General features: G+C 39.8%; 1 protein-coding gene and 2 long non-coding RNA genes across 8 annotated transcripts in view; 1 reads left to right on the top strand and 2 right to left on the bottom strand.

Moving 5' to 3' along the window:
- Positions 1-25,243, bottom strand: part of LOC145458812 (uncharacterized) — a 133,533-nt gene that overhangs the window by 51,908 nt on the left and 56,382 nt on the right. For all 5 annotated transcript variants that reach the window (XM_080337305.1, XM_080337303.1, XM_080337304.1 and 2 more), the window contains exons 41-56: positions 24,239-24,436; positions 21,755-22,020; positions 21,111-21,240; positions 18,224-18,408; positions 17,929-18,162; positions 16,751-16,937; positions 15,670-15,835; positions 13,540-13,660; positions 12,316-12,431; positions 11,132-11,376; positions 10,166-10,294; positions 8,843-9,108; positions 7,744-7,835; positions 6,568-6,873; positions 5,204-5,332; positions 4,161-4,346 (exon numbers count right to left, since the gene is read on the bottom strand). In XM_080337305.1, the coding sequence (XP_080193431.1) occupies positions 4,161-4,346; positions 5,204-5,332; positions 6,568-6,873; positions 7,744-7,835; positions 8,843-9,108; positions 10,166-10,294; positions 11,132-11,376; positions 12,316-12,431; positions 13,540-13,660; positions 15,670-15,835; positions 16,751-16,937; positions 17,929-18,162; positions 18,224-18,408; positions 21,111-21,240; positions 21,755-22,020; positions 24,239-24,436 (2,956 nt within the window). The remainder of the gene's footprint in view (positions 1-4,160; positions 4,347-5,203; positions 5,333-6,567; positions 6,874-7,743; positions 7,836-8,842; positions 9,109-10,165; positions 10,295-11,131; positions 11,377-12,315; positions 12,432-13,539; positions 13,661-15,669; positions 15,836-16,750; positions 16,938-17,928; positions 18,163-18,223; positions 18,409-21,110; positions 21,241-21,754; positions 22,021-24,238; positions 24,437-25,243) is intronic.
- On the top strand, positions 541-1,435 carry LOC145458824 (uncharacterized). The gene is made up of 2 exons (XR_013921200.1): positions 541-971; positions 1,334-1,435. It is a non-coding gene; the product is annotated as an uncharacterized LOC145458824 (long non-coding RNA).
- Positions 1,438-3,828, bottom strand: LOC145458823 (uncharacterized). Of its 2 annotated transcripts, none has more exons than XR_013921199.1 (3): positions 3,326-3,828; positions 3,085-3,259; positions 1,438-1,656 (listed from the first exon to the last, which is right to left on the bottom strand). It is a non-coding gene; the product is annotated as an uncharacterized LOC145458823 (long non-coding RNA). The 2 variants fall into 2 exon arrangements; XR_013921198.1 differs by having other exon boundaries at positions 3,336-3,498.

Raw genomic sequence — 25,243 nt, forward strand, 5'->3', positions numbered from 1 at the left:
AAGACGCATTTCAAGGGGAAGGCTCGCATTGCCGAACTGATATCTCAAAGGAAATACCAGAAGTCATACTGATTCTCAAAAATATTCATTTAACGTTTTCGATTTATGTGAAAATTATATTTCAATGGTAATGTTCTTTCAAAACTCTGTTAGATGTCATTTGCGGTAATAAATTTTGGTGTTTATTGCTCAGGAAAAATTTGAAGTTTCGCGACGGCTTGCAGATTTGTGTCAGTCGGGGCTGTAATGACTCGAGTCATGATAGAAATGATCGATACGACCTTGCGGGTCAACTAATCTGATCACGCCCACATCGAACACGTACGCTTGACTCTATACAGTCTGGCTGTAAAAAATGTTAGTCAAAAAAAGGAAAAGAAAAAGAAAAATTAAACGATGGTAGCAAATGATCAATGAAGCAATGTCTGGGTGAGGTAGGGCAACAGTGTTAGTATAACAACAAGAGGTGATCAAGAAGGTCTTAATTCACGGATATGTGGTGGTAATGCATTCCAGATGATCGGTCCCGAGTAGACGATAGATCTCTTAGGCCCTTTTCATACCGGGGTTCCGGGAATAACATTTCTCGAAAATGTTTACCGGAACCCCTCTATGTGAACATAACACTGGTGATTCGGGGCGGTATGAACGCGCTTATTTTCGGAGATTTTTACAGGACCGATTGGGTATGAACACGAATGGCGCAGCTGGGTTCCCGGAACGCTGTCAATCAAACTTTTAGTTACCGTAACGCGCTGTTCATTCAGGCTGCTTGTATTTCGAGGTCAGATACCTGCGGCATTTTGATCTTCTTGGTAATGGTGTTGGGAATGCATTATTCTTGGATTTATATTCTGTATGCTCACAATACGTAGTCACTGACTACTAGTCAGCTTCTTTTTTCTGTGGTTTTGTAAACAGAGCACGGCTTAAAAGGTATAGAACACCATCTCCAAATGATGCAGCATTGGGTGAGTTGCCTGAAAACGTTAGCACTTCAACACTAATTTGGTAGGTGATCTTAACCCTTACCAAATTTGTTACATCAAAGGCAAGTTTCTAATCACAGATATGCTGTGTGTAGGTTAGTCACCGTCATATACGCCTACTGAAAAGGGGATTTAGTAACATCTGCTTTGATAGTGGCAGCACAGCAGAGAATGATTTCCTTAGCTCTGACTCACTGACCAAAATTCAAATTGTACCAACGGGCTGGTAAGCCATCGTACATCATCCAAGCCATCATTTGGTTTTCACCTATGCCTTCATTTTCTTGTTACAACCAAGTCATTCCTTTGTTATGCAAGTGTAACTTAATTTGATCTTTTCGCAGGTCTAGATGGAGGATACTGATGAAAAAGGTGAAAAGGCGGAACTGTGCAAATGTGCATTAAGTTATAGTTTCTCTCATGAATAAAATGAAACAGCACAAACACATCTGGTTAAGCAAGAGCATTGTTTATTGAGAAAGTCACACAGGGCATTTCCGACGTCTGGGCCAGCGATACTTGGATCACCACCAGGTCTTGTCTTCATTGCGTATACCATCCTCTGTATCATTCTGGCCTTAGCGGATTGCAGTTTATGAGAAAAGCCGAACACCGCGCCTTCAGTCGACCAAAATCTTTCAACCTTCATGTGTGCTTTGCCAAGTTTCTGAAAAAGCAATTGTGAATTTTAACGGCAGCAGAAAGGGAATTTATATTACATATTTGAAGTTAGCTTTAGCTTATGCTCTGTTTGTGTTTCCTGGAAAAGGCTTCATGAGCCGGGGCTGAAAGGGATAGTCTGCGTCATCAGTTATGTAGGCTAGTACGTAACCCTCTGGCTCCCAATCATGAAGTCATCCTGAAAAAACTTGAATGCAGCAAATGCATGTTTGGTACAAATGTTGCTGTGGTAATTTTTTATCCACCCACAACACTCAGACTTGTACAAAGTACTGGAATTTCAAAATGCGCAACTTCAACTAGAACTACTCAATTTTTTATACTAGCAACTGGAACAGCGGTGGCCAACCTTTTCAGCCAAATCACCAAATTCGATTGACGAACTATTCTGCCGGCCACTAGCCGCGCGAAGCACGAAAATTTTTTGAAGTTGATAAATTAATAATATTGTCACTTGACTATATTGCAAGCCTGCTGTATATCGCTGGTAAATTAATAATATTGTCACTTGACTATATTGCAAGCCTGCTGTATATCGCTGGGCTCAGTTTGCTAGGACTGGACTATTCGGCACCTGGACATATCGATATCGAAAGCTTCGTCCAACATGCGGCAATCATTTTGTGCCTAGGTTTCATAGTCGACGGTCTTTCTGCGAGCGCAAACGGGAGGTCGCGAACATATATATAGTTGGACTCAATCTGATAGATTAGGCGTTCTTTCATTTTCACAAAGGGGTAACAATATTAAAAGCAAGAAATCGAGTGACAAGATGTTGCGCTAAGCGTGTAGAAAATTTTTACTTTTGATAAATCTATCGCAAAGTATTCTGCTTTATTGTAGTGTATGAAGATCTACCAAAATGTGACTGGCTCATAGACCTACCAATGCGTCGGAACTTATATTTCAGTCATCACATCTCAAGTGTTGCGGCCAGACTAATCAAATTTTTGATTGGCCTTGCAAGTTCACAATCTGTGCAATCCATTTTTGATAATACTACTAATTTCGGAAATTAACTCGCGGGCTACGGGTTGGCCGGCCCTGAACTAGAACTATCAACATGACTATCATCTATCAATCATGACTTCGAAAATGTGTTATTTCCAGCAACGTTCGTAGCTTTGTACTATATCTCGTATGTTGCGACACGGCCAATCCAGGTTTCAAGGCTTACTCAATAAAAAAGTTTATCAATACTACGGTATAATTCTCGTTAGTAAATCAACTTTCAGTACAATTTCAGTAGCCTACTCGAAAAGTAGTATTTTACTACTCGCCTCGAATCAATAAGGTTAATACTCGATTCAGATTCGAGTACTCGAATCATTGTGGCTAGCCCTACTAGGCACCAGCAATTTTAATTAAAATCAACTTGTGACAGTTGTCTTCTCAAAATACATCTGATGTTTACCTGGATCTATAAACGATTGGCTTCATTGGCTAGCCTCCAAAGAGCGACAGCTACTCGGCAAGCAAGAGAAATTGAGTTTGTGTAATTTGCTTGCTGCTTTTCGTTATGGTCTCGAAGCTCGTCGCAGAGTATACCAAATGTTTCTCTCACGAATTTCTCGATTTCCCTGGTTTCTCTGTACAGTGTACATAAGATTAGATTTACCTAAACCATTATACAGCAATCACAAAGATAAACTGACTTTGTCGTACCTCGTACGCAGATGTGATCGGTGGTTCTTTTCATTCCAGGACTCTATCCTCTTTACTGGCTTTCAGTTTCTGCTCTCAGCTTCGGTTGAAAATATACAAGCCAGGAACATGCTCGGGCTCTATATTACTGATACAGATATTGAGTATAGAGCCCCATACACTTCGAGAAGGCAATCAAGGCATATCCGCACTATCCCATAGCTAAAAGTTGGAGCCAACTTCTCCGCATCTCACGTATATGCCTCTCCCACATTGTTTTCCACAAGCATATTTCAACTGGAACACCCCTCAGACATGGTTTCGTAACTATCAACACTTACGGAGAATCGCGTTCATACTGGCCATAATTTCCCGCGAATTTACCGAAAAAACGACCTGTATGAACGTAAGTTCGCGGTAGCTCTAAATAGGTATGAACGCGCCCTTTTCCCGGAACTGTTTCGGTAATTTTTTCTCTATGTGAACATCGCCTGTTTCGGAACTTGTTCCCGAAAGAGTTTCGTAAATCCGGTATGAAAAGGGCCTTAGTTAGGTTGCTATTGGGTGGGGGTAAGTAGATATTTCCCTTTGACGAGGATCTCGCGTAATGGGAGTGGACAATTTTAGCAGGTATGAAAAAGTCATCAAACACAGGAGGCAAACTATTGGAGAAATATTTGTGAATAACTCAATTTAAAACTTGGTATGTAAAACAAATATGCTACACCCTTTCTTATGCAGATTAGCATAAGTGGTCCCCATGTCACTAAAGGTTGAAAATCACTGATATGAGAACCGGGCTGCCTTCTTTCTATACACAATAAATACTAGGATTGCAAACGGTACCTGTAATAATGGAAGATCACATTGAAATCAGGTTCTGTGGAGAGTTTTCTTGTCGCGTTTTCCTTGAAGGTGTACGGCTCGTTTAAAGTTTGATGCTCGTCGCCGAATTTCAACTTGTAAGTTATCTCCGATCCATAGGCGACAGTAACGTGAATTTCCGCAACGTCGACGTTTCGCCTCAAGAATCTAGGAATTAGGATTCGGGTGGAGTAACAAACAATCTTTGTTCGTAAAAGGCTTTACGAATTCCAAGGTCCTGTATCCAAATTTAAAACCTGATTCACATGTGAGTCAGCGTCAATGATAACTGGTCATATACAGACACACAGAGGTGATCAAAGTATTCTGCGGTGCTACTCAAGGTTGAATAGAAGAAACGGCGCTAATTTCCACTCACTTAAAAGTAGAATTAGGGATTCCCGAAACTTGGCAAAACTTCTTCAAGTGGAAGTACAAAATGGACGGTATGAAAACTACTGAAGTAATTTGCTTCACCGAGATAGTATACTGGTGAGCCATCCTGCTTCTTGATCGATAGGTCGTGGGTTCAATCCCTGGCTGCGTCACACCAGAGACTCGAAAACTGGTATCAACGGCTATCCCGCTGGGCGCTCAGCATCCATGGACAGAGCGGAGGAAAAAATATGTTGTTGCAGACTAGATGACCTTGCTTAAAGGTCGTATCGCATGTCCATTGTCAACGCAAATTTGCTTTTGTTGAGGGTATGCATACTTTTATAGTTAATCTGTGGCGGCTACTTTCCGAATTGCAAGATGCAACTTTGCGACTTGTATGCAAATTAGTAGTTTTTACTAAAAAAGCTATTCGGATTGTTGTTGTTGGGTGTTGCAGTAGTGTAAAACATAACCGTTTGAGTACTGCGAAAAAAATAGAACTACTTCATCACGGATCACCTCTGTATGGATTGGATATATAGACTCAAACATACGCAACACCCAGTAAAGTAAATATAGTACTTTTGAATCAGACAGCATGCAGTACCCCTTTGGAAGCACATATTTGCGTAGAATCGAGCTGTTACCTCGATGACGCGACAGATATTCGCAGGCCATGCACCATCTCGCCGACTCTCACAGAGGCTGACGTATTGAAACTGCTGACATTGTTATAAGTATATGCGTCGACAGTGTAAAGTCCAATCTCTCTGAATCTGAAATTTAAAAAACGTGCCTTAGAACAGTGGTTTCCAGAGATGAGAGCACCAGCTCACTCTTAAGGGCATTAGCGACCTGGAAGAGGATGCTAGCTACAAACTGGGTGATACGGGAGCGCTTAGAGCAAAAGCGGGAATTATGATCTGTAGAAATGAGTGTAAGAAATTCATTAATTATTATCTATATTTGTTCACAAAGGAGAGATATATGAATAAGTGTATACATTGTAAATTCCATCTAAAATCGTCACCAACGCTGTCCATAGATTTTCATTGGCATGCAAGACTGTGTATTCTAAGCAATCAATCGTAACAAACAGAATTCTTAGCCAGCGAGACTTATTGTACACACATTCATAAATGCATGATGATTATATATGATGACTGCTTCACAATGAAGTACAGTGACATTTGAAGGGAAATAGACTGGCACAATTTAATTCCTCTAGTAACCTTCATGACTTCGAAATTGCAAGTAGCGTGCTGCCTATGAATTATATTGATCTAAACAGGCCGTCAGCACCAACGTAGTTTGTGTGAGCAATAAACGAAACAATTTTCTGTCAATGTTAGGGAGTAGGGGGCGTTGGTACCTGGGTTATTGGCCAAGGATGCGTTTGAGAAATACCGCCCTAGAATATGTGAAACACATCTTGGTTTGGTTTAGAAAGAACGCACCGTCGACAACGACAAACGCCAAACATGCTACATGCAAACTGAATACAATACAAATGGCTCTAGGTTAAGCAGCGTAAATACTCACTACAGTTGTTGGAGTGGAATGCTTACGAAAATTGACAAGCCAAATGAATAGGTTTTGTTCCATATTGGTGTGCTTGGAATTTCTATTCATTTTCATATTTATCTTGAATTAAGGGCATCTAGCCTCAGTAACCCTTTGCGACAGTTCTGGGTAATGTTGACTGACAACTATTTAATATTTCTTCATAACATTATTCCAGAATGTGCAACAGTGAGAAATGTGTGTCACAAGTTAAGTTTTGCAAAGGGTTAAGAAGCGATGACCTCGGTTAATCCCGGTACCACAGAGATTAAGTGCGATAGAACAGCTAACAAAAATATGTTAGCTGCAGTTAGAATATGATGGCTTTCGGAGGAAAATGGCTGTTATCAGTCTTCTCACACTCTAAATGTTAATATGAGAACACATCATATTTAGAGTGGAGGCCACTCAGTATTCACAGGTCCATTTGCCGAAGCAAAAAGCTCACCTGTGAAACACAGTAAAAGTCCTTGTTAACTCGTCAAACATGAGCGCCTCTCGGTCAGATTCTTCGGCCCCCGAGTATTTCAGGACCACAACGCCAGGTGTGGGAATGGCAGCATCGTCGTCAATGATTTTCAAGACAATTTGCACAGGATCGCTGGCCGTAGTAACGTTCAGCGCTTGTATTTGCAGAAGAGTAATCGGTACTTCTACGCGGATGACGACGTGACGTTGCACCATCGAAAGGGCGTTTGACGCCTTTACAGTGACGTTGTAAATGCCCTCAGTCTGGAATTTGATTCTCGCTTTCCTGTTGGATGAGTTTGAAACGAGATTTTGATTAGAATCAAAGGCGGCCAGTTGGTGGATAACGATAAGAAACCATACATTTGGTGAGTCGCCCTGGAGCATGCAACCTTTGTGGCAAATGCCCTAAACGTGAATAATAAATCCCAGGGGCACATAGACTTTCTAGTAATCGTAATAAATACCATGATATTCACAGGCATTTACACTTTTATCTGGTCAAGATATACAATCTATGCTGTGATGCACACGACACAATTCAATGTAGTTTCAAGTTTCACCAATTCATTAACAATTGATTACTGTGATGGTGAGACTACTCAATAATAATCGGTATCGGACTACTCATAAGACTACCGTGAAGACAGGTAGGAACAAAATTTTCAGGTAATCGCATAACTGTTGTCAGAACATCCACGTACAAAGTCAGAATATGCATATATTAGTGATTTTCTTGATATTTCGGCCATTCTCTTAGCTCACACATCCCAGAGCCAGCCAAATTAGAAGCCAATTTCACAGGCCGCACACCATTCAAAATTGTTATATCTTCGGGGGCATCACAGATTTAGTGTGCGGGCTGCAGGTTGTGCACACCTAGCATAGGCATAGGAATACTTGGAGACTAAACAAGTTTGAAGCAAAATATAGGCGGCATTCGACAATGTTCGAGTTCAGGAGTTTGAGATGTAAAATCATGAACTACCACGAGATGGAATAAATTTTGGTTGTTGTATTAAGTTGTTGTAAAAGTTATCCAACTATAGCGGAGGGAGTATATCTTGGAACAACGACTATAAAACTAATCCCAGTCAAATCTGATACACCCGTTCAGCATTAAAACACCAGCAGTCACAGTGTCAGAATGAATTACCGTTTCGCGCATTCGTCAAAGCCGCAGATCTCCACAAAATTTTCCTCCGGACTCTGATCGAAATCCCAACTCAACCGCACGTTTTTCCCGTCCTTTGAACCAAATGATGAATCATGTCACCGACGTCAAACAAAACGACAATACCATAGCACAAAAAGTATGGTAAAAGATCTTGGACATTTTTACACGAGGTAGTCAAATACCACACAGTTAAGCAAAACCTATTTGAGACTCCAAAAAATTAAAAGAATAACAGTCTGCGATCGTTGATAGTACTGGACGCAACGATATGAGCACTCAAATCTGAATCGAGCATTAATTCTGTTATAGATGATTCCGAAATCGTGTGCTCCTACTATCAATGAAAATTATAGTTTTCATAGCATTTTCAACTGTAGAAGTCTTTAAACCTCAATTGGTTGTATCACAGCATAATAAACATGGTACAAAGCTACACATACACTCATTAATAGAAATCACATATCTGTAAAGATTTGGAATAGTGTCCGCGACAATATCAAAGAACTGCCTTAGCATGAACTTAAAACCCATTACCTGGAATACGTTATTGCTAATTACAATAGGATCTGAGAGTCTGTGCCCGTTGATTGATAAATATACTCTATTTATTTCACATTGCTTCAACTAATATGCTACCATGGCTACTGACGTTGTTATATATTTGTGTTCATGTTTTCTTCTCTGTTGCAGACTGTCCACTGCTAATACACTATAACTTCACTGTCGTCAAGGTGACGAGTAACAAGGCCTTTATAGGTCATATCGTCACCGTCAGTCAAATTTTATGTTTGACGAAACAATAAATGTCTGTCTGTCTGTCTGTGAAGTCGTGATCAACCCACAGCATAGTCACCAAGTGCGTTGAAAAAGGTATTGTAGGGAAACACCTAATTATCTTTAATGTGATGTTGAACTGCGATGATGTTCTTTGTGGTATCATAAAAGATACATATCTATACATTCCACATCTTACTGTTATGATGTCATAATTAGTGATGCTCAAATACTAGACTCGAAGCCTTATACTCGATTCAGTATCGAATAGCTATGAGAAATTAGACGCTTGTTTGAGATTCACCTTCACAGAAGCGAAGATTGTCATTTTCTCATTCAGTGTCAAATACGTTTTGTCGGCGTTCACTCCGATATCCAAATCCGAAATGCTCTCTTCCAAGAGAAGATAAGTCAGTGCTTTGGGGATAGGGTCGGTCGCCGAGTTGTAACACATCACAGACACGATGTATGTGGCCGGCCTGAACACTGTTCCCTCTTCGTAGTACATATTCCTTGCAAAATAGGCCTTTCCTTTCCTCCGCAACGGGTCAAAGGTGAAATTCGAAGAAGCTGAACGCAATAGAAATAATTTACCTAAATTGGTAGTGTACGATAATATGTAAATTCCTACTTTGAGAATGAGTATGTGAGAGTGCGTTCAAATGCTTGAATAGGAGATAGAGAGAGAGACAGAGACAGAGAGAATCTTTATTCGTATACATTACATATCAATATCACATTACAAAAATGTAACAGTGAAATGCGACGTGCAAGGTAGACGGGAGGCTCGATATGACAAAGTCTTCAAAGCCAAGCCACCCAGGACAGGAGCGAGCCAAGCCACCCAGGACAGGACGACGTTATGCATTTTCGTCCTTCATGTTTTTCTGTGGCATATACACCGACTCATGATAGACATACACACAAACTGCGCATATGCAAAACCGTTAGTGCATGATGTACACATGCAGCTGGACAAGGAAGGTGCAGATATAGGCTTGTAAGGCTTTCCAAGTCTTGCACAACCCATCCATGCTATCCGGGCAATGCTGAGCGCCATGCGGGGAAGTCATGGATACCAGTGTTTCTAATCAGGTCTTTGGTCTGACCCGGCCGGAGATTGAAACCACGACCTACCGATCAAGAAGCCAGACGCTTTACCATTACGCTATCTTGTCGGTTAATAGCAGAGGTGGGCTGCAAGTGCTGTGGAGTCGGTAAATTTTATCATTTTGATCAGTCACGATGATACATCTTGCAATTTAAAACTTGGCCTCCTGCTTTAAACTGCTCAAGTTCGCAACCGCTGAACCAAAACTACTCTTTGAAACTACATACCCAAGTACCTTTCATATTCTACTTCCACTCAAAGTTTTGACATCTTGGAAATTGCTACTTCTATTTGTAATTGAATAGCAATTTACTTCATTACTTTTACTTCTACTTGAGTAACAGTACGACTCACTTAGGACACCTCTGCCGAATAATCGTATTGAGAACATATTTCATATTATGTGCTCTTGGAGCTGTTGTGAAAATCTTGGAAATGCGATTGGATGAAGCATCGCTGCATAAGCTCAGTAAGAAAATGCGGTCGAAATCTTGAAATTTCTGCGTGTGTGTTAACCTTGTACAGTCGAATAGCATTCTTTATCGTAATGGTCCCAACAGCACCCGATAGATTTGCAATCGTCGTAAGTAATAGTGTCGTCGCCGCACTGCACTCTTGAAAACTTTGGAATATCTTGACAACGGTCTAAATGCAAGCGAATTCAGAAATTCATCGAAGTAACAGTTGACATCAGCTGAATGCATCGAGAATGAACTTGGTGAAGCTGTGTTGATTCCAATCGGCAGTATAGCCAAAACATTGGCGTGGGACCAGAGGCGGTCAAGAAAAAAGGAATTCGGCTTTTTGAAAGAGTTCCAGTAGCCTTTACCAACTTGCACAACTTATAACAGTGGTTATTTGAAGAGCTTCTTGGAGGTACACAACTTCAATATACAATAGAGTAGTATATTCATATTGAAATGAACCCGAATATTTTTGGCTGGAACTAATATAGAATTTAAAAGAACAATGCATATCAACAATCGTAAAACAAAATATGACGTTACTGGCACGAAACTTCGAATAATGGGGGCAGGGAGAGCGCTTACGCTTAAGGTACTATTTTTAGATGGCTACACAAACAAGCTTGATTCAGAACAGACAAAGACCCTAAATTCTGCCATTGGCAAAGATTTGTTGAATAAACCTGTTTGAACGAAAAATTATCGAGACGACAGATTAAGTGTCGGCGCGAGAGGCTATCACAATTTCATTTGGGTGCTTTGGAGTCGACTTATATCAAAATACGCCAAAGTACCATCTGAAAATAGTACATTGAACGCTTTCTTATTCGAAATTTCATGCCGTTGACGTCATATTTTGTGATACGATAGTTGATACACAATGTGCGTCACAATTTTCAGCCGAAAATATCCGGATTTATTTCAATTTGAATATAATATTCAACCAGTGGTTATGTTTTTTGACTATGACCACTTCTGTTTTCAGCCAATCGCACAACAAATACACAACTCCACGTACATGTTCCGTCACTTCTCAACTCCGGTACGCTTACATTCCCCATGAAAACGCGGCACATCACGTTGGTGCCTCCGAAAACGGTCCACTCGTGTTCGTAAAAATTGTCTTTGTAATCGATCACGACATTGTCCTGCGCGCTCAACAAGTCAACGGGAGCGTCGACTACCGCAAAACCGTATGTCCCACTCTGCGATACAGGATTTTTGCAACTAACGGAGAAACGATAATATCCGGCGTCCTTGTATCTACAAAACGGCACTGAAATTAACTTCTATATATAGATGAGGTAAGTAAGGAATTACTACAGCTGGGCGACTCTGAATCGTGTGTTAGGCTTCGAGTCGAGTCCAGTATTCTAGTGTCACTCATTATGACATCAGTACGGTACAAGCGACTTGGAAAGTTCAAATATGCACCTTTCATGCAAACACAATGAATACGATGCCAGTATTACATCATATCAGCGATAATATAGTAAGATATTATTTTCGACCATACTTATTTCATAGCTTGTCTTAGCAATGTTAGTTGTTCATGACTTCGCATATATGTCATTTCAACGAGGACTTGCAAGGGAATATAAGCTTACGCCTTAACGGTCTAGGCCAGACCAGACGATGTATTCGGCGTCTTAGTATTGCTACGTTGATTTTGAGCAGAGTGTAAAACGGGTGTCTATACTTGCTACCGGCACTACCCCATTAACAAGTTATACAGCAGTACCCAACACCCCAATCACACGGATTTGGTTTTAATGATACGCTAAAAATATTAAGTCAAGTTTGACCACGTACGCCTGCTAGATTTATTAGATCAGACAGCGATATCAATCTCATTGATTGGTTGAATAAGCAACATTTGCTGACCACATGTAGTGTGTGCTCTTGATGTTGTGTGATTACGGGTCAAGCTCACAGCTGAGAGTCACTATATATTCACAAACGGAAAGCTGGATATTTCGAGCAAACTTTTGTAACAAAGCAAGTAAATTTTTGAGAATGTCAAAGTTGTCGCCTACCCGATATAAATGTGAAATCCATCTGTCAACAAAATCGGAGACTGATAAATTCCCCCAAAAATTATTTAACCAGCACTTAGCACTATGGCACACGCTGGAGAGATGTAATAAATCATAAATACTAAATAAAGAGAATACTGCTAAAGGACCCATGCGATATACTTACTGGAAACTCAAGACAGGTATTGGGAGAGAAGAGACTACCATTTGCTTCCTGAGCCTCTTAATTTCATCGCTCCAATAGCACCTCATTGAATTGCCTCGTACAGCTGTTACAGTTACCTGAGACAAAGAAAGATTTTCTGTGACTCACACTACGCAAGAACGCTAAAGAAAATATATTTACGCAAAGTGTTCTCAATCGATTGGTAAGCTTGTTACATCAGGGGTTAATACAGAAGAGATCTTAGGTTTTCCTGGGAGTAGAAATAGGGCTAACCAAAGTATTATAGGGTTAGCTGGCTGGCTACTTAATCTGGAAGTCCTGTTCCCCTGGGTGAGAACTTCTTAGACACAGATATTGTGCAAGATATACGAATATATTTTTAGACATTGATGCCAAGTAGGTTTAGTAAGGAATCTCCTAGATTCTCTCGAATCATTGTGTTTTATACTAGAAGTAATTACAAATGGATGTCTATCAATTGCCAGAGTATGGCGTGATAATGTAAGAGATACAAATTTCATGGTTGGAAGATCAGGGATCTCCTGCAATACATCATGGCAAAACTAGAGCAAATTTACCAATAGCAATGTAGTTCAATCTCATACACAGTCTGGTTAATGAATAAATCATATTCTGTGCAATGTTCCAAAGACTTTTCAACATGGCATGATTCAGAAAAGTTACGTGTTAATATTTGAATGTTAATTTGTGAATATTGCGGTACGATCCATCCAAACTTAGTGGTAAAGGGCTTCTGTAGTGGCAATGACCACGGACCACGACCTAACATCGACCTCGCCCTCCGCCACCCTATTTTGTCGCCTGCGTCCTATATTCTCTGCATTACTTTTCATTCAATGTGCATGCCTCTTATTTACTTCGCCTAGGCTAAGTTGGGTGTCTGATCTTAATGGCTACTCCAAGTTGTTTCGACACCTTCCTATCTTTTCATTGTATCGCAGTCTTGTGATGTTTTGAAACGATGAAAATATCAAAAAGAACCGATTGATTGATTGGTGGCAATATCGCCGAAATAGGCTATTAAAAGCAGAGCCAAAGAATCTCTTACGAAATATGTTTAAAATCTTGACACTCAAAGCGACTCAATTAGCGTTGAAGTCGCAGGAAAGGACTTAGTTCTTTCTCATTTCATAGAAAATCTCCCTGGTAATCATAACATCATTATATCATTAGAATTTAAACGGTTTAAGTAGGAAGAAATACCTCGATTGACTCTTCCGGTTGCCCAAAAGGTATCGACAGATGGGATAGGTAGATTTGGTGAGGCCTCACAGTGAGGGTGATCTCTTTCACAACAGTTACAACCTTCCCGTCGGGTATTGACCTGCGTAGGTAACACAATTAGGAACGGCGGATGAAGCCAATAGGCCAGTGGTTCATAATCTTTAGTAACCAGGGGAATACTTATCTGCAAGCCATTGGCGAAACCCAGATTTTCATTATATCACAAAAAACAAAAATCTGCCTCATTACATACACATCTATAACAAGTTACTATAGAATACGGGTCCACTCGGAAAGTGATATATCGAAATGAAACAGCAGGACACCAATTGCCTAATTGCAAATGAACTAGTAAGTATTGGTGATAAAATCGGTATTTCAGAAGGATAAGGTTTCGATTTCGAGACCACCGCAACAGTGACGATTCCATAGCCGATCGGACATAATTGCCTGCAACCAATGGAGGACCAAGAAGAGCGCGATCAGAAATCATATGTATGAGTAGACTGTTTGTGTTAACCTCCAATGTTTACCGCCTTGAAGCCCTGATGTTACCTGGAACACCGGTTAAGAAACATTGCAATAGGAAGCCTCCAAATTTCCAAAATGGTAGATAACCTGATTTGTATTTTTATATGGGAGAAATCACGCGGCAGTTTCACTTCATAACTGCTAAAACTTCAGAACTCACCAACAGAACGGCCGTCTGAGATGAAATATTCTACTGTGCAGACTTATTTCAATTGCCAAATTGCCGATAGCCTACTGATACAAACATATTGCTGTTTAGAGATGTTTTGTTGGCGTTTTAGAAAAAATTTTGTTCGCAAAAATCCATTTTCCTTTATTATAAACTGCTATTCTCGAAATACTTCAAGATAAGCTGCTTCTCAAATTCGGTACCATATGTTTCTATCATACCCAAAGGTGTCGTCAGAAGCGTCACACGTTGTTATTACTACATTCCCCACCAACCATCTTATTGCAAAGGCATTTTCGGCACTCGTTCATATCAATATCAATATCACATGACTGCGTGTAACAAGAAAGGCAGCTACACAATTCGCTTAGAAATACTAAACGTCTCCTAAATTCTGCACAATACTATGATGTTATTTTCAAGAAAAGTGATTTTGTTACTGTTTATCAGCAGCCTACAGTTAATATTTACACAAGACAGATGATGCTTGCACGAAAATTGAGCTGAATTTGTACTAAAGCTGTGGGGGTCCACGGGGTCTGTGGTGGTTCGAAGGGGGTCCGCGAAGACAAAAAAGGTTGAGAACCACTCCTCTAAGCCATACGAAAGAAAGTTTTCTCACACATTAGGCAACAGGTGTTCAATGCTGCCCCAAGCACAGATTGATAGTATGCTCGGCCGTTTTACGGAGATAGGAAACAAAATTTGAACATTAGAGTCATCCCCCTCAACAATTAACACTTACCTGCACCTGAATAGTACTGCATTAAAATTAGTCTGAATTAAAACAAAAACGGACAGTAACTTTTTATGCACTTTCAATTTTGAAAAGTGAAAAGTAGTTGTGCAACAAACTTGCATCATTTTTGTGACCATCGGATGGACTGAGCCCTGCATCGCGGTGAGTATAATTCTAAAGATTGCACCTATTTGTAGTGTCTTCGTTTATTGAAGAGCTTCTCGGGGGTACAGAACTTCAATTTACAATTTAATAGTGTATTCATATTGAAATGAACCCGAATATTTTCGGCTGACACTCGTCAGGAGTAATCGTCAGCAACTGGTAGAGAATCGGAAAGAACATTGTATATCAACAATTGTCTCGATTCGTTTTGCGTTAGTCGTGAACACAAATCTTGCAATTTCGAAAGTATGACGGCTTAACGGCTAACAGTATGACACATCGAACAATTCTAACAATTACCTACATACATTTCATATCTTCATTTTCTAAATCAAGTTAAAGCAATCATAACTTATCTTTGCAATTGCTACTTCTTCTAGCAGTTCAGCTTAAATTTACAGTGTTAATTTCAACTCTACCTGAGCAGCAACCAGAGTTCAACAACGTTTTACTGCTCCTTTGAAAACTAACTGTACACTGATAAAAATCAGGTGATTGAACCTACGTCAGATTGACTTGGACTCGGTATTGACCAGGAGTGGTGTAATAATGGAAAATGATAAGATCTTTGGCTTGTTCATAGTTCAGCGATGTTCTTTCCTCGACAGTGCCATCATCAAAATCCAACAGAAAATTCATCATCACTCCTTTACATTCAGGATCTTCTTCCTCTGCAGTAAGGACACAAGCATTACCTGTAAGCGACTTTGTGACGTAGATGTCTATGTGTAACACATAAAACCGGCGGTAAGTCTGTGTCTTGTCAAGACTTGAACAAGGCAATCTTAATCAAGTTTGGCACACATTTGCATTGAAACAGCAAAGAATAATGAATTCCAATCCAGCTGAGAAAATACTGTCGTCAATCTCTCGGCACAGCAGAACCAACTCAAATTGCAATGTTCCAGTTATTTCAGGTGAAAACACTAATCGTGTAGAGGTGGTCAGTGATGAAGTACTTCTACGTTATTGATGTACTCACACTAATCGGAAAACTTCCACTTTACTACACAGTTTTGACACAAAACGGCCTAATTTTTGCAATTTCAAAAGTAACCCTTACTTAACTACCTTTCAGAACTTTCATTTTCTAATTGTACTTGATGTAGTCTTGAGATTCCTCGGATATCGTTACTTTTACTTGTAACTAAATAAAGACTTCAACATTACTTCTAATTCAACTCGGGCAACAACTTTGACCATCTCTGGAATCTGTTTAACAACCATTCATCCCCCCCTAGTTACCCAATCTGTTCGGAGAGAGAGAGAGAGAGATATGATATTCTTTTTCGCCTGCACCATCGAGATGCTTTGACGATGGAGTTGCGATACGGCCCCATGAGGTCATCTAGTCTGCGCCCCCGTTTTTTTCTCCTCCATACTATCCGTGATTGCTGAGCGCCTAGCAGGATAGCTGCGGATACCAATTTTCGAGTCTTTGGTATGACCCGGCCGGGGATCGAACCCACGACCTACCGCTCGAGAAGCCGGACGCATAACCATTACACTATCTCGCTCGAGAATTAAACGAAAGTTAATAACGACGCAATTCCATCTTTACGATAGTAGGTTCGCGCAATGCTTACTTGAAACTGGGTATTCCGTCTCAGAAATGCACCATATCTCGCCAATCCCAAATTTCACAATGTCATACGTTTCAAAATCGTCGAGGTCATTCGACTCGTCGGGTTTCATCAGGGCGAAAGAAGCACTGTCCAATTCGCTTCGAGTTTTCGCAGTTATATTCGCACGCCGATACACCGACAAGTATCTCTGAAATATTGGAAATTCAGTTTATCATTCGCAGGCACGACTTGAGTGAATGCCTTCGACATAACTATCAAGGCCGAGTGATATGCAGTGATCAGCTAATAACAAGCAAGAAAAAAGCCACATGGCACTTTATCGGAGTTGAGTGAACCAAATTGTCAAACCTACGATAAGAAACACTGATAGCGAAAGAACGGTTGTCAGTCCTGCATCCATTGATTTTTTATCTCGGTTTTTTGGAATCATTTTGAATGCCAGAAAGAAACTCGTGCTCGATAGGTTCACCAAGTCTCTGACAATCGGGGAGCCAGCCGTCATATATAATTTCCAGAATGGTTTACATGCCATCGAATTACAGCAACGGAGTCGGGAAATTAATGAATAATAGGGATTTGACTGCTCATTTCGACCAAGACCTTCAGAATCCTTCATAAACTAAAGCTTCATTTCTATCTCCTTGTATTTTTTATGCATCTTCTCTTACGGTAAAATATTTACGTTGGGTAAAAAAGGGCTGCACATCAAATTTGACTCAATTCCTACCAGTAGCAGAAAAGCTACAGTAGTTGGTAAATTTTTAATTTAATACAAAAAAATAGTCAAATTTTACTGGCAACCACAAGAAATTGTCGTGTTGTCAACAAATATGGTGATACCAAATTTGACCCAATTCCACTAAATAGGACCGATAGTAATTTATGTTCAAAATTTTGGATTCGAAACAATAGTATTTACGGTGGGTAGTTCTACGACAAAAGAATTTGCCATCATAAATACTATCTTATCCAAATACAAAATTTTGTGCTGCAATAACCTCACTTCTACTGTTAAAATCGTGTTTTTAGACAATCTCATGGGGATGAAAGTGAAATTGACATTTATAACTTCTGTAGCTTCGCTGTTACACGTTGGAATCGAGCCAAATTTGAAGTTGCAAACTTCAATTTTTCTTTTAAAATTTCTCGCACGACACTCGATCCAATTCACTACCCACCTTATTATCGGTGTTCCATGAAACTGCGTCGGCCCATGATCCGTTACATCTCTGCGCACCTCTCAATTGAATCGGCCCGCAATGATTTTCATGCAACCGGCCATTCTCCCCTTTTTCAAAGTACGCAAGAGACATTTTACCGTCGTTGATTTTTGACTTACAGTGAAACCAGTCCACAATGGGCACAGTCGAAGCTCTCACAGTATAGGAAGAGTCAAAGCACACACAGCTTCCCTAAGGATGATCTTGTAATAAAAAAAAGCATTCCGATTCACTTGCCTGCGTTTTGGCATACCTGACTCACGGCTACAGTTAAAGACCCGTATTTTGCAACGCAAGCCTTCATGCATGCTATCGGAAAGTTATATGTCCCGTGCGCATTTGTACCTGTAGCGCCTCGTAAGTCAAGTGTATGCGCATCTGATAAAGGTAGTTTTGTAATCCTCACACACCCATAGTACGAAATATCCGTGGTAGTATCTGTAAATGTTCATCAATGCAATATGTGCGGCAGTCTTGAAGGATTGTAGCATGCTGCGCTTTGACACCTTCAATTAAACATGGTCCCTAAATAACCCCCATATATCTAACATGAAGTACATAATACCACGTGTGCATATCGTACCACACTATAGCAATCTGATATTATATGAACAATGCATACGCTTACGATGTGCTCTCACAAAAAGATCGGGTAGATCAGAGGTCTCAAACTTAAATGTGCTTGCGGGCCAGTTTTCCAGTTTTGACGACGCCGCGGACCACATCATTTATAAGGGTATTCGATGTCTTTCCAAGTAGGACTTATTTGGCGGGAATGAATTGTCCTATTGAAAGTGAGCTGATCCAGCAGACGGACAGTAAACACACATCGTCAAAATGTGATTTACTCTTGTATCAATTTAAGCCTGGCACGAAAAGAATCATCACATTTATAACTATTTGAATTGAATTGTTGTTGTACTTGATATATATTAATTGTAAGATATAGACACCATATGGACTGATCTGATATCAAAACATTTTTAGGTTGAGCATTGTAGACTAATTCCAGTCCAGTATTCGGGTATACCTCTGATAAGTAGGCTATTAATCTCATGGCCTAATATATTTAAATATAGGAGCTGAAAAAATATAAATATAATATAAATATATTAATGAATGTGTCCAACTGATTGAAATGTCGGAATTCCGAACGGCCCATTGTTGTTACATCATTGGAGCGTACCAATACGGTACTCGGTGCCTTCAAGAGGCCTTAATAACATGGTTTAGCGACCGAAGATATAACTAACGGATTGCCTTAACTACATTGTTTAGTTAGCGAAATACCAAGCTGCGACCTTCTGATCTATTACTATTCTCCTGATACGCAATTAGTTTGTTCTGTCGATGGTTCAAACAAATTCCGAGTCCACTCGAGTCATTTTCATTTTGCCATCGAGTTAGCCCAAGTCTGAATAATTCTAAGAAAGGTCGCGTCCAAGTCCCACTCACAAATTTAAGTCATGAATCGTCTAAGGGTTAGGTTTTGTCATCATGAATTGGAAATGGGGCGAAATAGTGAATCTTCCACTGCATGGTAGCGTTTGCAATTGATGTGATAGTGAAGTTTGATGAATAGTTTCAGGCTTTTTTCACTTTATTACCTGAAAAGATATATGTGACACTTATATATTGTCAAATTAATAAAAATCTAAATAGTCGTCGCGGGCCGCACCAAATGCTCTGGCGGGTCGCGTGTCTGAGACCTCTGGTGTAGATAGACTTATAGTTTGAGAGTCCCATGTTAAGCAACCTCTATGGAATGTTTCAAATATATTTGTATTGAGGGATATCTGTGGGTTGAGATCATGATTCATGACGTAAGTTTAGTAGGCTAATAGTAGTCTATGGCGTAAGCTATCGTATTGGTTAGCTACTACTGTAAAACAATCGGGGCAAGAGTGTCAAACTCAAATTGCGCCGCAGGTCAGATTTAAGCTTACAGATCTCTTGCAGGCCGAACCAGTCACCTAAATCCAAATTGTTACCTCAAGCCCTTGTTTTTCACTTGAATACTTTATTATCAAGCATATATAATATACATAATAGTGTATTACATTATATCACGGATCATGGGGATTCTATTCTTGCAAAACCTCTATTCGCGAACAATGGAACTGACAAAATGCAATGATTGGCCGGTTGAATACAGTTTTGAACCGCTAAAACAGGGATACTAATGGCGATATAAGTTGGCGTATTTCTATGCTACATTTTCTAGTAGTAATCTGGCGTTGGCCTCGCATTTGCATTGTGAGCAATACAAGAGATTTAACTGTAAAAGCGGACATTCGATTATGTCTTATTATTATTATTGATAAATCGCAATTTGGGTTTCTCTGAAGGCACCTTTTGAGTCAGAAGTTATACAGCAATGTGACCACATATATTTGAATTATAGGTTTGTGTAACTAATATATTATGCATGTAACCTGCGTATAACCGTTTTCTCACTTTCGTGAACAACTGCTGTTTGGTCGTATTTTCCATAAAATTCTTTAAAACAAGAGTGAAACCTCAACACCGAAGTTGCGTGGTAATAATGTGACCAATTTATGAACATTCTTGACATTTTCTCTCTGGCGGGATTATTTATTGGAAGTATTTTCTACAAAAATTACACATTTGTTGCAAATGTGCAGGAAGACAAAATAATTTTTATATCTTCTCAAAGTGCTTCACAGGCCCGATGAAATCGTCTGGTGGGCCTGATGTAGCTCGCGGGCTGTATGTGTATGTTTGACATCCCTGGTTTGGAGCCGTCAAGCATGAGTGTAAATTAACAAAATCAGATAGACACTGAAGTTGGGATTGAAAAAGTCCCTTCATTTGCATTGCGAAGTATAATATATATATAAATAATATTAAATAGATAATATGGAATGTTTGATTACATGGCTGATATTCGTGATGCTCACACGCCAAGTTATCCTAACGCAGTTCTTAAACTTTTGAAATACATGGCCAATTGACCACATCTGTTTATGTCTGTAGAGAGGCTATCGAATATTAATGATAAGCATAACAACGTAGACATCAAATCTATTGTGTATTTATCAGTTACAAGCAGTCAAAATCACTTTCTGGGATAGCGAGAAAAGGTGCAACAATACAGCTAAATGTGAATTTGTACTTACCCTGTGAGAACGGATTTTCACATACTGCAAAGCTGGTAGGATGTTCCGGATCTGACAAAAACAGCTCCCAACGTATCGCGAAGATAGTGTGTTGACTAGATGCGTCATACGAATGTATTTTGAAATACCCCTTATGAAAAATTGAAAAAAAGCAAATAAATTTTGTTCGAACATGACACATAAAAACTTGTACTGATTTAGTTTGAATTCTCTCGCGTAAGCATTTAGTTTGCATTTAGGTAGCCTGTCTATGATTTCGTGGAAAATATGATTCAATTGATAATTTCAAGCACATAATATTCTAAACTTGGCACAGAAAATACAAGAGTACGAAGGTATGGAAGGGTATAAACATAGAGAAGTATAAACACGGAGACATCATTCATGTTGTTACACAAACAATAGAGACTTCATTGAACTGCAGGTCAATATGGGTTGTTGATCATATTCGTCGGCTGCATATGCGCTGATTTGTTGACTATTTTAGCTTACTGATTGCAACAATTTCTTCAATTCGTCGTATAATTATTCATTAGGCAATACATAGATATAAAATATTATCAAGTACATAAAACAATAAAACCTATATTGATAAATATTATTGATATAAATAAATAATGTAATATATTAATCTTGAGACCAACCGTTTCTTCGATCGAGATTCCTAGTCCTCGCCAGACCATAACTCCATCAGCCACTCGGACTAAATCAGTCCAAAACGATTTGCTGTCAATCCCCACTCGGGTGCGCAGCTCGGCATAGGCAGTAAAATGTGGCAACGAGTGAATACTGCCGAAATAACCTCCGTTCTCATGGCAGACGTCATAAGCATCGTGATAATCCAACGGACGATTGACGGTGTACAGGCAGGATTCGCCGACTTGAATAGTTGTCGGACTGCAGAAATTTTCTGAAAACAAAGTGGTCATGCGGTACCCAAGGTAGATTTATGTCAGGTAAATAAGCGACAAAAGTGGCCAAAGTAGTCAGTGAATGGCGTAGCTACTGAAGTAGAAGTATCAGTTTCAAAGAAATGTCGAAACTTCTTAAAGTAAAGCAGAACATGGCGATTTAGAAAGTACTCAAGTTTCAAAAATTAGATTTGGTCAATGGATCCTATACTTTTAGCAGTTAATTGTAGGTGATCACTTTCAGAATCGGCGGGCAAATCTACGGCGGGGAAGATAGCGCATTGGTGAGCGTCAGCGCCACTTACGCAGGCGGTCCGGCTTCAAGTCCCATCGTCGTATGTTGTTCTGGGCTTCTCGTCACCCGTGTCTCTGTTCATACGGCGATTAAAAATTCCCATAAAAAACTATGAAGAATGGAAGAAAGACAGGAGGAAGAAAGACAACTAAAATGGCCGACGTATAAAGATGAACATCGAAAAGTCTGTGACATTGGGCACTAGGGCAAGGTGGAAGCCAGATCAAGAGACCGTATTTGGTCTATTCGGCATCCTCATATCTGTTCATTACATCGCATTGTGTCTTGTGTATCACACTATAAATTCTGTGAGTGTCTTGTGCACGTGCAGATGAAAATATAACTTGATTGTTGATTATTATTATTGATCAATCCTAATAGCCGGTACTAGTACTAGTATCTTCCCAATCAACGCAAAATGAGCAATGACATTACAAATCGGTGCTGCTTGAAAAATATATATTGAGTTACCATGACACAGGGGCTCTTTCACCAAGCTCTCATGGCAATTTCACTCGTGAAGTTGTGCAGGCATGTCGCATATATACGCAGGCAAAGTTCAAATTGTAAAAAGTATGTGAATGTGAAGTAAAAGTATATTCATATTGAAATGATATAGAATGTGAGCAAAAAATACGTTTTGGTATGGTCCAAGAGTCAACTTAGTATTAAACTCTTTTAGAACTACAGTGTCAGGAAGAAAGGATATCTCAGGGTATGAACAAAGGAAAGTATTGGAGCAGCAAATATCTGTTGTGCTATAGTCTGGAAGACAAAAGTTACCAGGAAAAGATACGTTTTGGCATGCGCAAAGAGTCAGCTACCTGCTTATCTCGTTTACAATCCTAGTGTAGAGAAGATTGATGTGCAATATTCTTTCCAATTCTCTACTAGTTGCTGATGATTACCCCTGGCGAGTGTCAGTCGAAAATATTCGGGCTAATTTCAATATGAATATACCTTATAAATATGAAGAATCTCAGAAACCATATTTAGCAGTTACCATGATGGCTATTTCACGTGGCTTAAACGAAAAAAACTTATCACAAAACTACATTCTACTTTATAAAATAAAGGGTGCAAAAAGTAATGAGTTGCGTCTAGAACAGGTGTGGGCAAACTTTTAAGCTCGCGGGCCCCATTCAACATCTGAATCCATTCGCGGGCCGCACTACATAAAATTGGGATAATAAGCCAAAACGCAATATTAGTATTTGATTATATAGTGTGGACAACTGGACATGGAGATAATATATGTACTTATTTAAAACAAACCAAACATTGCCTTGATGATATCGTACACTCGTCAGAAACATAGTGACGAGATTTCATAGGCTGGTCGATCTCAATAACCAATTTGTCAAAACTATGGAGATGGAAGTAGGTAGTCCCGATTCTTAGAACAGGATAGAAATTTAAATCTGTGAGCAGCGATCTGTTCAGATTTACTAATTCCACTTGTGTTTTTTTTTAATTTGAGCTCAGCTTCGCGCCCCCCTTCAGATGTTTTCACGCCCCTCAGTTTGAGAACCACTGTCTCAAAATTATCATGGTCAAATATACTAAAAAAAGGTTAACTAAGTCCCTGCAATAATTCGATTATTAGTAGACTACCTATTTTGTCAATATTTTGAAAAAGTTTCTTTAGACTCTCGCGGGCCGAACGGTGTTGCGGGCCGCATGCCGCCCGCGGGCCGTAGTTTGCCCACCCCTGATCTAGAAATTGCCAAGTAGAAATGGAAATGGCGCAAAACATCAAACAATTGCTTATGCAGCGATAGTAGTGAAAACCGACTTGAGTACTTCGGTAAAACTACTTTGTTACCGCTTTACAGCATTACTTGTAGCTATGCTTGAGCACTGACGTTGACTCCATCCGATAAATAGCACACAACGAAGAGGGTAATATATGTCTTCCTCACCCAGTTCTATAAACGGCTTTCCGGCCACAGTACCGTCCCAGTAGTGTAGGTGTTTTATAGCCATTACAGAACAGGTGTTGTTATCTTCAGAACCGCAGCCAACGACGAGAGGCGCCCCATTCGAGTTAATTTTAAGGGCTGGATTCGTTTCCGGTCGTTGCTCTACTTGCAGCACATCGTTGATGATAATGTTCAGGCCTGAAATAGGAATTTGGATCAGCATTAGAAACTATGAAGGTACATACAGTAGGGAAATTGAAATTGATTGACTTTCAAAAAGCTATTATCTAATACAGTGGTTCTTAACCTTTTTTCCTCCAGCGCCCCCTTTCAAAAATTATCGTGTTTAACGACCCCAACGAAATATATTGTTCACGCCATTTTAAGATTTGAGCAATAGGGAGTGTTGTGAACCTTACCTAATTCCCTGAAGTGAAAACCCGAAAGACCTTTGTGAGTCGTCTATTTGTCGTGTGAATTATAGATAAGAGAAATTAATCGTACGATGTTTTGGTGCATATACTCTCTCGCGACTATGATATATATATACGTATGTAATACCACGTAGACACATTCCATTCATGATTATTCGCTGATTTGGAAGTCCATTGCATTGCCGTACGTGAGTCAATAAAGTTACAAGTCGTGGAGACAGCAACAAAATATATTCGTCAGTGTGATCCATCGAATACGTGTGCAATAGACAGCCAACAAGGCCATACGGCGTGGTTACGGCGGTCGTCGAACGCAAGGGAATACGCAGCGAATTGTAAACGCAACCTTCTGGAGTCAATTATACAACTACAAACATTCGCTCTGCGTTATATCGTGCTCCAGCGCCCCCCAACCTCATATTGTGAGGAATGTAAAAAAGACAATAGGTAAGAGGGAGGGCTGTAACAGCACTTCGTCAAACACCCTAAAAACGATTGCCTTGCGCACCAATAGCGTGATAAACCAAACTTCTGCGGGCTTCGCCCCCAAGAACACTGTAGCGTGATTTCG

Source organism: Botryllus schlosseri, chromosome 16 (assembly GCF_051294905.1).
Source record: "Botryllus schlosseri isolate E-star chromosome 16, Bs_hap1, whole genome shotgun sequence".
NCBI classification, from domain to species: Eukaryota; Metazoa; Chordata; class Ascidiacea; order Stolidobranchia; family Styelidae; genus Botryllus; species Botryllus schlosseri.